The 14,818-nt window shown below is 45.7% G+C and overlaps 1 protein-coding gene across 1 annotated transcript in view; it reads right to left on the bottom strand.

The window, feature by feature from the left end:
• The window catches only part of CARD10 (caspase recruitment domain family member 10), a 260,351-nt gene that overhangs the window by 114,815 nt on the left and 130,718 nt on the right, over window positions 1–14,818 (bottom strand). Inside the window, exon 4 of the mRNA XM_085601364.1 lies at window positions 1,029–1,354. Within this exon, the coding sequence (XP_085457490.1) occupies window positions 1,029–1,354 (326 nt within the window). The remainder of the gene's footprint in view (window positions 1–1,028; window positions 1,355–14,818) is intronic.

Genomic DNA, 14,818 nt, shown 5'->3' on the forward strand with positions numbered 1-14,818 from the left:
TTGCACGAGCCCATTGCTCCTGTTAGAGCCACGTAAAACAACACCAACTACTAATCATGAAAGCGGGAAGTGGATGTGGCCTAGTGGCCAGAGCTGCCAACTTCGGAGCTGGTGAACCAGGTTCGAGTCTCGGCATTGGCTCAACATCCTGTGATTCTGGGCAAATCTTGGAAAGACAAAAGCAATGTGCGGCTGACCAGGGTTCAGCACCTCAGTTCCAACGTTTAGAAAAAAAGTACAAAGTCTGTGCAACTACTTTTGGAGTCCGCCGCACTTCCACTCCACTGCAAACCAGATAAATCAATTTGTACAAAGAAGGAAGGTGCACCAGAAAAAAGTCGGCAAGCTTCAAATCAATTCAAGAATATGTCCTTTATTGCTCTGTAGTATTAAAAATAATCATCAGCCAACGCGTTTCGTTCTTAGTGCACACAAGGCTGTCCACGAGTACAACCTGATCTGCAGCACACGTGCTCTTTGTAGAAACAAGCAGCAGACTTGCTTAGATAGGAGGAGACTGGCAGTTCGTATCGCAGGACTACTGACATCTATACTTACCTTGTGCATTGAGCAAAATTGCGAGGGACTGCCTAATGAAAATTTGTCTCCTTTTAAATATCGGAGAGAAACCTGTTTTTTCTACCTATACCATTCGTCAATCGAAATCTATTGACTAACACATATATGTCAACTGGACTTTCTTTTGAATATTTGAGCCCTGACGAAGTTCCTTGAGAACGAAACGCGTTGGCTGATGATTATTTTTAATACTTCAGAGCAATAAAGGACATATTCTTGAATTGATTTGAAGCTTGCCGACTTTTTTCTGGTGCACCTTTCTTCTTTGTACGAACATTCTGGGCAAATCACTTAATCTCCCCGTAAATGAATGTGTCCTTAACTGGTGCTCATGAAGAGCACCGAAGTTGATGATTAAGTGCCGTGCTGAGCACCGGAAGCCACCGGCTCAAATTAAGCACTGCCGCACATCATACAGTCAGTGATGTGCATGTGTCAACAGTCAGTACCTGGAGCTGAAGGTCGCGGCTGCGTAGCTGGGCCAAGTTCTTCTCTTCAGAAAGCTGGGCATAGCGCAGAGCCAGGGTGTAGTTTTCATCTTTCAGGCGCTGCAACTCCAGCAGGTCGCGGTCCCTCTCAGCCATGAAGACGGAGTGACGCTGATGGGCAACCTGCAGCTCCTCCACCTGCCGCTCGAGGGCGGCCTTCTCCTCCTGAAGTGCCTGACACTGAGCCGTCAGCTGCTGTTCCCGTACCAGCCGCTGTCTGCGCTGGGAGCGCTGCATGCGGAGCTCAGTCATTAGGAACTGGGTGAGGCCCTCGGGGCCCTCTTCATCTGCCAGGGGAAGAAAACTGAGATGTAAACTTTAAAGTGAAAGCATGAAAGAAAGTCTATGTGCAAAATACCAGGGCCCACCAGCCATATAGTCAAGAGGCTCTCTAGCCCTAAGCAGAGGGCTACCAGGTGGCTATATGTCACTGGAACTCAACTTTTACAGTTCAGGGGTTTTCTTTAACCAATCATTGATATCAGTGTGTCCTAACTAAACTGAAACAAGACCACAAATCACGGAACACACTGATTTGTGACATGAAAGCACAGAGCTAGAATCATTGGAGTCCATGTTTTACCGAGTCATTTGGTGACCCGGCCTGAAACAATACAGTGACGTCATCAATCTATGTAGGTAAATGAATGTTTAAGAGTATTATGCCCTCCACTACCTCCATTCTGAGCCTTCCAGCCCTAGAGGTGTTCGGCTTTGTATTCCTCTGCCATGGCTTTTGTTCTTGTGCAGAGGTTATTTGGCCTAGTAATTTACGGTACTTTTTAGGGCAGGACCAGGAATGGTTTGCATATTGTTGGTCCATGGCGTTAATGGACACTGAGCAAAAGGGTGATGGACTAAAATGCCACCCAGTGTTATTACCAGTGGCTGTGGTCTTAAATTAAGCACTCAAATCTATATAGCTATATCATAGCTAGCTGAGCCACTGAGTAAGGGAGTAAGGGAGTCTCCGCTGTGCATGGCCTCGGCCTATGTGCATGCCTGCTAGAACCTCCACCGGCTAGAAGGTCAACTAAAACCAACATTCACATTTTCTTGTGTGAGATGGGGCAGACAGGTTACAGGGAGGAAGCCTCATGCTTGTACCGAGTCAGGTTGCTCCCCTCACCGCCACGCAGCCCCCTGCGTGAACTGTGACCCTGTTCTGCCGCCGCCCGTGTCCAGCCCACTTCGCCGCACCTCCACTGGTATTGTCTTGTCTCCCTCCTCTGTGCCCTTTGCTTGTTGCACCCTCTCCTCTGTGCCCCTTTTTTGATTCTGTACCCCCCTTCCTTGTGCCTTTTTTCGTCTTTGCACCCTCTCCCCTGCGCCCCTTTTTTGATTCTGTACCCCCCTTCCTTTGTGCCCTTTTCGCTTTTTGTACCCCCCCTCGGTGCCCTTTTGATTTTGTGCCCCTCCCTTCGTCGTCCCCTGCCTGTTTCCCGCTGCTGCGTCCCTGCGGCCCCGCGCCCTCGCCTCCCATTGGCCGCCCCGCTCCCACCTCCCAGCTGCTCCTCCCTCCCTCTGACCCTCATATGGAGGCCGCGCAGCAGACGCGCACAGCAGGTGCGCTGCCGGCGCGCCAAAGGCAAGCCCGTCTGCGCCCGTCCGTGCCTGGACCGCGCCCAGCGCCAGAACCCCTGGCCTCGGCCGATGCCAGGGCACCCATCTGAGATACGACACCGCCGCCCTCAACGCACTCAACACCGGACGACCACCCGCCTGCTACCGAGCCACCCCGAAGCGCACCCACGGACCCTTCACCTGTCAAGCCTGCAAATTCACCTGCCTCCGAACCTGCCCCCCGCCCGCCAGACCAAGCAACAACAACAACCACCTCAGATGCATCCTCCTCAACACACGCTCCGTCCACAAGCATGCCGTCGAACTCTGGGACCTCCTCGACACAACAGCATCTGACGTCGCCTTCCTCACGGAAACCTGGATGAACGCTTCCTCGGCCCCCGACATCTCCATAGCCATCCCAGACAGCTACAAGATCACCTGGAAGGACTGCGTCAACCAAACTGGAGGAGGAATCGCCATCATCTACAGGAACACCACCAACATCACGACCAACGCCGAAGACACATTCTCCGACGCCGAACACCTACACTTCCAGATTCACACCGACCCCAAGACCACCCTTAGATGAACACTCATCTACAGACCCCCGGGCCCGCGCACACAATTCAGCGAAACCATCACCGACTTCATCAGCCCGCACGCCCTAGCCTCACCAGAATACATCCTCCTAGGGGACCTGAACTTCCACCTGGAGAAAAACAACGACAACAACACCACCACCTTGCTCGACAACCTCGCCAGCCTCGAACTCAAACAACTGGTGAACACCCCCACCCACCTCTCTGGCCACGCGCTCGACCCCATCTTCTCCACCGGCAACCACGTCTCCTTCAGCCACTCCATCGGACTACACTGGACCGACCACAGATGCATTCACTTCACCTTCAAAAAGACCACATCCCACCACCGCACGCAACAAATCCCCCACAGATGCTGGAGCAAAATCACCACTGACCAGCTCCTCTCATCACTGAGCCAGAACCAGCCAGCCGACACCGCTGACACAAACGACGCAGCCCACAACCTCACACAGTGGATCATCAACTGCGCCGACGACCTCGCCCCACTGAAGAACCCCCCAGGCAAGACCGGCAACAGGAAAACCCCTTGGTTCACAGACACCCTCAAAGAATCAAAGAAAACCTGCCGAACCCTTGAGAAAACCTGGCGCCACGAACGGACAACAGAAAATATGACAGCCCTCAAGAACGCCACTCGCGAACACCACCAGCTGATCCGCACCACCAAAAGGACATTGTTCAAAGAGCGGCTAGACAACAACAACCACAGCACGGAACTCTTCAGCATCGTCAAAGAGCTCTCCAACCCCAGCGCCAGCAACAACGACATCACACTGTCACAAGACCTCTGCAACTCCCTCGCCACGTTCTTCCACCGCAAGATCGCAGATATACACGACAGCTTTGGACCCCAGACTCCGCCTCCAGTCACCGAACCAACGACCCCCACCATCACCCTCAGCGCCTTGACCCCCATCAGCACTGAAGACACCACCCACATCATGAACACCATCCACTCTGGCTCCCCCTCTGATCCATGCCCCCATCATATCTTCAACAAAGCCGACATCATCATCGCACCCCACCTCCGGAACGTCATTAACAACTCCTTCACGTCAGCCTCCTTCCCTGAGAGCTGGAAGCACGCAGAAATCAACGCCCTTCTGAAGAAACCCACAGTGGGCCCCAAAGACCTCAAGAACTTCCGCCCCATCTCTCATCTTCCCTTCCCAGCAAAAGTCATCGAGAAAACCGTGAATAAACAGCTGACTGCATTCCTCGAGGCAAACAACTCGCTCGACCCATCCCAATCCGGATTTCGAGCCAACCACAGCACCGAGACCGCCCTCATCGCAGCCGCCGACGACATCAGGACCCTGATGGACGACGGAGAAACAACCGCTCTCATCCTCTAGACCTAGACCTCTTAGCAGCCTTTGACACCGTATGCCATCGCACCCTAACAACCCGCCTCTTCAACACTGGGATCCAAGGAAAGGCCCTGGACTGGATCACCTCGTTCCTCTCCGACAGAACCCAGAGAGTCCGCCTCCCTCCCTTCTGCTCAGCGGCCACCGAGATCATCTGCGGCGTACCCCAAGGCTCCTCACTCAGCCCAACCCTCTTCAATATCTACATGAGCCCCCTCGCCGCCATCGCATGCAAACACAACATCAACATCATCTCCTACGCCGACGACACCCAGCTGATACTCTCCCGCACCAAAGACCCAGCCACCGCCAAAACCAACCTCCAGGAAGGAATGAAAGACGTTGCAGAATGGATGAAGCTCAGTCGCCTGAAGCTGAACTCAGACAAGACGGAGGTCCTCATCCTCGGGCAATCCCCATCCACCTGCAACGACTCCTGGTGGCCCACAGCGCTGGGCTCCATGCCGAAACCCTCGGACCACGCACGCAACCTGGGATTCTTCCTGGACTCCTCCCTCACGATGACCAAGCAAGTCAACGCCGTCTCGTCCTCTTGCTTCAACATCCTGCGCATGCTCCGAAAAATCTTCCGATGGATCCCCACCGAAACCAAAAAGACCGTCACCCAGGCCCTCGTCACCAGCCGACTGGACTACGGTAACGCCCTATACGGAGGAACTACAGCCAAACTCCAGAAACGACTTCAGCGCATACAGAACGCCTCCGCACGACTCATCCTCGACATCCCTCGCCACAGCCACATATCCGCCCACCTGAGAAACCTGCACTGGCTCCCCGTCAGCAAGAGGATCACATTCAGACTCCTCACCCACGCACACAAAGCACTCCACGACATGGGCCCCGAATACCTCAACAGCCGCCTCTCGTTCTACACTCCCACCCGCCAGCTCCGCTCCGCCAGCCTCGCCCTCGCCACCGTCCCACGGATTCGCAGAACCACCGCAGGAGGGAGATCATTCTCCTATCTGGCAGCCAAAACATGAAACTCCCTCCCCGCACACCTACGACTGACCCAGGACCATCTCGCCTTCAGGAAACACCTCAAGACCTGGCTATTCGAGCAATAGCGCCTCCCCCCCCCTCTCAGCGTCTTGAGACCCTCACGGGTGAGTAGCGCGCTCTATAAATGTATTGATTGATTGATTGAGGGTTAAGGATAAAACTGGTGGGTCAACCTACAACAGGTAATCAGGAGAGTGTGCACACGGGAATAACAGAGATATATATATATATATATATATATATATATATATATATATATATATATATATATATATATATATATATATATATATATATATATATATATATATATATATATATATTCATCACTAAAAAAATAAAGGTTAATGTGATGTTGTAATTAAATATGGTATTAAACTTTAGTTTTTATCTTATTTTAACACCCAACTATAACGTCACTTTAAACGTAATTTTTTCCAGCAAATCTCAGCTTGTGTTTTTTTAACATAAGGTTAGATCGTTTTACCCTACTTAAACTATAATGTCACTTTAACCTTTCTTTTTTTTTCAGTACATTCAGTTTTTTTAATCATGTATAGTCAACTCTGTTGCTGCTTAGAGCCAAAGGGTGTGCCAGTAGGGGATTGGCTGCTGGGCCAGGCACTTCACCCAAACCCCGCAGGTAGCAACCCCACCCCCCCACTGTGAACATCCAAAGGCCGTGTGGAGCAGGTGGTTGACCACAGGACCTGGCCTCCAGCCTCTGGCCACGCCCTAAAACCAACCTCTCCACATGCGGATGACCCCCTGCTGAGCACTACTTGGCCAGGCTCTACGCCAACCCACCCCCCACTCGCAGGCTACCAAACACTCACAGCCAGCCAACCACATTTTGCTTTTTATTTTTTGCGGGTACCGCAATACTCCTGCACACTGGCAGTCAAGCTTCACCCCTATTGTATCATGGTACCTGTGGGAGCTTTATCAGGAAAGCTTAAATGGTACTGCAGTACCATAGTGGTGAAGCTTGAACAACAACTCCTGCTGGAGTATTGCAGTACCAGTGGCACAAATTAGGGCCATATTATCAAGGAACGGCGATAACATTATCGCCGCTTTAGCGGCAGGAAACTGCCGCTAAAGTGGTGATAATGGGCTTGATAATATGCCCTTGTGAATTCCCATAGAACCCCAGGTTCACACCAGAACCTGGGCTTCTATGGGAATTCACAAGGGCATATTATCAAGCCCATTATCTTGCTGCTAAAGCGGCGATAATGTTATCGCCGTTCCTTGATAATATGGCCCATTTTTTTTGTTGATTTTTACATTTTGCCCCTTGCTGCCAGCCAATGAGATTGCTTGGTACTGCAGGACCGGGTCTTTGTTCTGTGGTAACATAATGGCTGGTGGGATTTAAAGCTCTCTTGACCAGTCAGAGGGCCCTACATTTTTAATTTTCAATATGATGGGACTCTCGCAGGACCAACCATCCAAATATACCTAACTTTTTAACTCTGGACATGAGTTTTACTAAGAAAAAACTAATGGAGTTAATAAAAGGGGCACGCCCACCAAAGGTCGCATGCCCGATAGGAATTCCCATGAATATAATAAAAGCAGATCCTAATTCTTAGACAAAACCTCTATATAGACATTTTATCATGTATTTTGCAATCACGACAAATTGCACTATCCTGGAAAGGAGATTTATCCAGTTCAATCTACAAAAAAGGTTCAAAGGATGACCCAAAAAAGTACAGCCCACTTACCCTCCTGGATTTGGGGGGGAAACGTTGTGCAAGCTTTTACTTTCTCATTTGCAAGACTGGGAATTTGGTAATACACTTATTTCCATTAACCAAACCGGCTTTAGACCAGGCTGCTCCGTATGTGATAATATTACTGCCTTTAAACTGTTAATAACAAAGACGTTAAAAACTAATTTATCATTGTATATGCTTTATTGATTATTCTCAGGCCTTTGACAAAGTTAATCGAAACAAACTATGGGTCCAGTTAACAAACTTTGGGCATCAACCAAACTCTATTGCGCTTCTTCATGGATTTCCATGATAACACTTGGTTGGAAATAAAACTTACAGGAGGAGCATTATCTCTCAGATTGCGGACCACCAATGGCCTAAAACAGGGGTGCGTTCTGAACTACCTGTTATTTTCTCTCTGTGTCTCCGATCTATTCTTGTTCTTGGATGAGCCATAAGGCTTTGCATTCAAACCAGGCGCTAGGCCCACCAGCTGTCTTGTTTATGCTGCCGATATTGTTCTATTTTCGTTAACTTCAAGAGTGCTTCAATTTCAACTGTGAAGGCTGTGTGAATTTAATAAATTAAATGACTTATGGTAACTGATTCCTGCTGTCTTCCGACATCGGAGGGGGTGAAGCCGCTTTGGTGGAGACTACAGCTCCCGGCAGCCCCCACAGTGGAGCCCCCTGTCAGCGCTCCAAAGCGCAACATGCTCCCACGGGGAACCTACCTGATTCCTGCTGTCTTCAGACCTCGGAGGGGGTGAAGCCGCGTAGGTGGAGACTACAGCTAAGGCAGCTGGAGCCCGCTCTCAGCGCTCAAAAGCGTGACGCGCTCCTGTGGCGCGGGATGCGCGCGAGTATGCATCCGAGCAAAGCCCAGGGCATGGGTAGGCCCATCCACGCCCGTCGGTGCCTGAAGGAGGCTGAGCTGCCCCCCCCCCCCCCCCCCCCAACGCCTGCACAAGGATCTCTGCTCAGCAATGTGCAAGAAGAAGACATCCCACTTGCCTACTGAGGAGGTAACCTTAACTTCTTTAGACTCCTTTTCTGCCAAGGCAACTACAGCAATAGCTAAGGAGACTGCCCTCAAGGAGCGGAGTCTTTCGGTGGGTTCACCGGGAAGTGACAGAGGAGCTCTCTTATCTGCTAATATTGAGGTACACACTCCAACAACCCATGGGTTTGTTTCTAATGCAGTCCCTCCTGACCTGCCTGCACCCTCCCATCCAACTTTCCTGGGACTTGAGGTTTTTCAATTTAGCCCCAAGAATGGAGGGTGGGCACACTCTATATGAGATTAGACTTGCCGCCATCAGCTTGCCCCTATGTGATTATCTTGGCTAACACTCCTGAGGTAAAAAGCACCCGAAAGGAAACAACCGACCAATTAATCCTCAAAGCTCGCCATTGGATCTACAAGCACACACAAGAGTGGTTGGAAGGCCTCTCTAATATACTAATGGCGAGAAGGATCCGCTATAATCTATTGCACCTTAAAGGCCCAGGGGGCAATACAATACTTTAAATAAATTATTATAATAACTTTGTGCGAGAGATATCAAAGGTCGCAAACTTACTTGAAGGGAAAATGAATGCATTATTTAATTACAGCACGAAGACACCTAGAGTTACATGGATGGGTGATTTTAACGCGCACAGCTGTAGTTTTTCTAATAAACCGACATGTGGATTAACTGATGAGGAAGGAGAAGCTATCCCCCATTTTATCTACAACCTCCATGGTGACGCTCGTAACAGACTCCTTATTATAAAAGATTTAGAAATAATGAACCCCACTTCTGCAAGCACAGACTTGCTACAAATAAACCTTTGGCTCTAGTGCCAACGGCTCAACCATTGATTTTTTTGTAGCATCAACATTCCTCAAAAGGTCCATTGCTGACATTAAAATACATTTTTCTAGATTTAGTGACCATTCGGATATGTTCTGTAAATTGTTCTGGGAAGGGATCAATGTCCTGCAGATAAAGCATATAAAACTCTTGTAACAAGGAAAAATGGGATCGTATTAAAGTGGGGAAAAATTAATAAGGAGGAAATTGTCCCTCGGGTCGTAGATAATAGATATAACGAAATCATGTGACAATAATGATCCAACTAAAGTTGTGACTGCCTTTGAGTCAATTCTGCTCGAGGTAAAAAAATAATTTAACAAAAAGAGGCTCAGCCCCAAATCAAACTGGCCAGAGGTGGTTCAACCAAAACCTCACAAGATGACTATCAAATTTACATAATGCTCTTAGGAGTGATCCAAGAGATATGGTTCAGGTCAAGCCTGCCCATCAGAAGTACAAAGAAGCAAGGAAGGCCAGACTAAAAACACTGAAGGAGGAGGCCTGGGAACAACTCCACCGGGCGTCCATCACAAACAATTCTAGGGATTTCTAGTTGGTAATTAATGCCCCTTTCCTGAAATCATCTTCACATTCAAAACTAGATAGCCATGTGGATGAAGAATCATGGGTGGTCAACTTCACGCAAATATTTGGTGGTAATGGTGAGGGAAGGTATCCACCCATGAAACATATTATGTTGATAGCTATCCTTGCTTTCTTTCACTTTTAAGCTCCGTGAGATTAGAGAAGCCTTTCCAGGTGTTCTAGTAATAAGGCCCCTGGTCTGAACGGAACACTGATAGATTTTTTTAATGAGCTTCCGGATCCCTGGTGCCCAGTTTTGACTAATGTTTTTAATGTGATAGCCAACATAGGCCAACTGGAGTCATGGTCAAAATCTATTTTGATACCAATCTTTAAAAAGGGTTTCAAGAATGGTAAAGGCACACAGGACCAGTGTCTCAATCTGAGCTTGCTTTTAGCCAAATGTACACAAGCAAAACAAAATAAACTCTACATGGCTTTTATGCACCTATACGCAGCTTTTGATTGTGTTGCGCATCACCATTTGAGGGGGATTATCAGGGAGATGGGTATTGACGAAGCAATTATCTCCTTCATCAGACAACTGTATACTCGAGCTGCGGCCTGTGTCCGTTATGGGAAACAGGGAGAGTGTCCCAGATGGTTTCCTATTAATAGGGGGGTTCATCAGGGGTGTGTTCTCGCCCTTTTCTTTTCTCAGTTTACACTAACAGAGTGGAGGCTCCCCTGTTAGAATCAACCTTGGATGTTCATTTGATGAATAAGGTCTGCATACCTATACTTCTTCATGCCGATGATGCGGTCCTGCGTGCATGCACTGGTCTGGCACTCCAGAAGCTTTTAGAGACATATGTGAATTTTATGCGATAATTAAATTTGAAAACTAACAAGGAAAAATCTTTTATTTTAGTAACTGTAAAGAGAAAGAAAGTACAATCTTTTTATATAGCAGGACAGAACGTGGCTCAGACTGATACCCTCTCTTATTTAGGGGTTACATTTGACAGAATGATAACGTGGTCCCCTATGGTGACTAACAGATGCCGAATGTTGGAAAAGTGTATTATCGCCCTATACTCTTTTATCAAAAAGTTAGGGTCGAAACAACAAAAGGTTGTAAAAAAAGTATACTTGGCCAAGTCTACCTCAGTATAGCTGCCTATGGTGCTGGTATATGGGGACATACTAATCCGGCAGCTATTCAAAAGATAGAAGATACTTTCTGGAAAAAAATGGTGAGTCTTCCCATAAGCTGCTCAAATTGTAATTGCCACCTTGAGTTGAATGTCCCCTATATATCAGACCAGATATGTTGCTCACCAATTCTTCTATGGCACTCCATTTGGAGAAGGGAATCCGTTAACCTCACTCAACAATTTATTCTGGATTGCTTTGCACTGGAACATCCCTTGGATAGTGTACGTTAAAAATACCTTAATCGCTTTGGGTTTAGAAACTATTTTGAAACGCCAAGTAATTGCTTGAGCATTTCAAAAAAAGTAATTAAAATTCTCATTTAAATTTCATGGCTGAAAAAGGTCTAAAAAATAATAGTCCCAAACATACGGTTGGTGCCTACCTTGAGGGTCCGGTCACTAATGAGGGACAACCTACATATCTGTCAATGGTGACAAGTCCACAACATAGATGTATTTTAATTAGGTTCTGGTTAAATCTTATACCCTGTATGTTGGGCAACCCATCAGGTATCTTTTCTATACAAGCCTTACCGTCTTGCCCTTGTGATGGGGTATCCCCTCGATTAGATTTACATATCTTTTTTTTCTGTAGGTTTTATTTGGAACATCGCAAAAGGTTCTTATTGCTAATCATGCGCAAATATACATTTAGATAATGTCGTCCGGCAATGTTCTTCTTGCGATTGCTTGCTGATCACCTTGTCTGCTATTGTGTTGCGTCCTTTTTATGCCTTTCTTTTAAGACCAGGAAATTGCACACTTGATCAAAATGAACTATAACTTCTTTTAACTGTTTTTAATGATTGTTTTAGTTGAATATTTTACATTTTAACTCAGAACATCAATGAATTGTGTATATTTGAACTTTTATGATCTATATGAAAATGGATCAAATTAAGTGATTTCTGAGTCTGAAATGACTTACGGGTTAACTGTAACAAGACTATAGTCATGTGTTTTGGTAGCAGAAGAAGTTCTTTAAGACTGACGATTGACAACAAACCACTAGAAGAAGCAGTTTCCTATAATTACCTGGGTGTAACAATTGATACAAACCCTAGCCGTGGGGATCACCTAACTTACAAGTGTATATTCATGGTTGGTTGTGTACAAGTGAAATCTGAGTCAAACTGTAACTTCCCTGTAACCTGTGGTTTTTTCAGTGAATATATGTATATATATATATATATATATATATATATATATATATATATATCACTTTTTCCGCAAGCTCTTTGCTCTTGCCTCGCCGCATACGGACACAGACCACAAGTTAAGTGCATTCCTTTAGTTGTTTATTGATGCCGCCATAACACGTTTCAACTCGCCAGGAGTCTTGATCACATGGTAACATTTTTTTGGTCCTGCTTTACATTTTAAAGTGACATAGTGCTGTGTAATTGGTTAAAACTTGCACATGATCAAGGACATAGAAAAAATACATATATATATATCCAAGTTCCCTACAACCAATTTTGTCATGGCTTAAATGCTGGAATATAGTTGTCATTTTAGGAGTACATATATAAAAATATATAAATGCATTAGAATGATTATTTTAAAGAAAAAGCGAAGATGTATGTATCACATTATTTTCACACATTTGTATAAATATAGAATATAATATAAGAATTCATACTGCTACTTTGTGAAGTCATTTCTTATGGCCATCACCACTAAATATCGACATAATAATTTCTTTTGTCTACACATCAATTATGGTGAATGATCCTGCTTCAACATTAAGGCATTTAACCCCTTCGCTGCGGCGCGAATTCCGCCGCAGCGCTCGAGGGGTTTGGGGGGTTCGCGGCGCCGCTATGCTCATGACGGAACCACGCCATCATGAGTCACGGGCGAGCTGTGCTCATGACGGCGTGGTTCCGTCATGACTCCACCCACTTGCGCTAATCGCCCGCACAGGCGGGGAATTAGCGCTGCGTGGGCGGAGCGTCCGCCAACGGCCGCAGCATGACGGAACCACTCCGTCATGAGCACACGGCGCCCGTGGCTCATGACGGAGTGGTTCCGTCAAGGGCATGTAAGGGGTTAAATATTCCCTCTGTCGATGACCGAATTGTTGCTTAAATGCAGCATGTCAATAAATAATACATAAAAAAGACTTTGTGCGAAATATAATATCATTAAAAAATGTATATATTGTGTCGCAATTTCTTTCTTTTCAATTCCTGACTAAACCCTTATATTGTACAGACAATTCTGATAAATATATATTGTCATATGTCCTTGTGTGCAAAATAGTGCCTAATAAAGTGCAAAGTGAAAAAGTGCTAAAGTGCTGAAATGGAGAAAGAGAAGGGGGGGTTTATCTATACTTTTTCCCTTATTTCTTACATTTTTTCCTTTTCTTTTCCCCTTCCCCCTCACTTTATTTTAATCATCGATTGCCCTAACTTGTAATCTTCTTTATCTTATTGAAGTTATTATAGTTATAATTTACCTTTTCATTCTAACTATATTTTTACTTTGTCCTTTCCTTTTTATCTGTGATATATATCAATTTTAGATCATTGATTCTTTTATTTTTTTCACAGACTTTCTTTATTTTTTTATACAAGTTAATTCCACCTCAGGTTATATCTCTGTTTGGTCTCAAAAGTATATCAGTTTTTGTAAGTACAAATATATTCATTACAGCTTGAACTTGTATATTTATGTAGATTGGGTCATGTACGTTCCAGATACCAAATATTAAATATATATAAATAAATAGATATATATAAATATATAAATAAATATATACATATCTTAAAAACATACCATAAAATATACCAATACTGTATAAAAAATATATGTATATCAATATTAGAGTTGCAATATGCTAAACAGTACCTAGATTTTTTTATATGCATAATTTTTTATAGAATTTTATAGACAGGTATACATATCCTCGGTGTTATTCAAGCCTCCCGGTGTCTTAGAGTCCATTTCAAGAATATATCTTGTTTTCAACCTTCGCAATTTCGCTTCTCGGTTGCCACCTCGCCTACTTGGGGGTACTGAGTCTATGAGATAATATTTCAAATCTTGACTCTTAGACTGATGGTATTCCCTGAAGTGCCTTGCAACAGGGTATGTGTTGTCTTGATTGGTTATAACCCTGGTGTGTTGTAATATTCGTTTGTGGGCCTGTAGCTTTGTGCTTCCTATATATTGTAGCCCACATGGACACACCAGGACATAAACAACATACTCTATTATACACGTAAGCAGTTTGGTTATCTTGATTTCTTCAGGACTAAATGGTGTCACATATGAGGTTTTATTAATACCCAGTTGGCATGCTTTGCATGTCTTGCACCTAAAGAAGCCTTTGTGAGTCTTTAACCAGCCGCAGTTTTCTATCAATTCAGGATTTGTTTTCATCAATACATCTCTCATTGAAGGTGCCCTTTTGTGCGTAATAGATATTCTGTGTGACAAAGTGTGTCCTATTACTGGGTCACTCAAAACTAATGGCCAATTGCGTTTGACGATATTACGCAATTCTTTGTGTTGTTTACTGTATTCCAGAATTATCCCGAACTCCTCCATTTTAAATATTGCGAAAAGTAACCCTACCTCTTTTCTGCTTTTCTTGATTGCATTTTCTGGGGGCTCTAATTTGCTTTACCTGGTACTTGGGGGGGTTCTGAGCATTTTTTGCCCCTTCCCAGTTCCACCACGGCTTGCCAATTGATGTGGAGGGAAGTGGGCATTTGATTTTTTTGGCTCCTCCCCGGTATTTCCTGCTCAGGGACTCGGGCGGCGCTCTAGTCTTTTCCCGGTCCCAGCTACTTAAACTCCATGCTGAGCCAGACGCGCAGCGGACGCGCGCAGCGGGCGCGCCGCCGGCG

Source organism: Triturus cristatus, chromosome 4_2 (genome assembly GCF_964204655.1).
Source record: "Triturus cristatus chromosome 4_2, aTriCri1.1, whole genome shotgun sequence".
Classification (NCBI taxonomy): domain Eukaryota; kingdom Metazoa; phylum Chordata; class Amphibia; order Caudata; family Salamandridae; genus Triturus; species Triturus cristatus.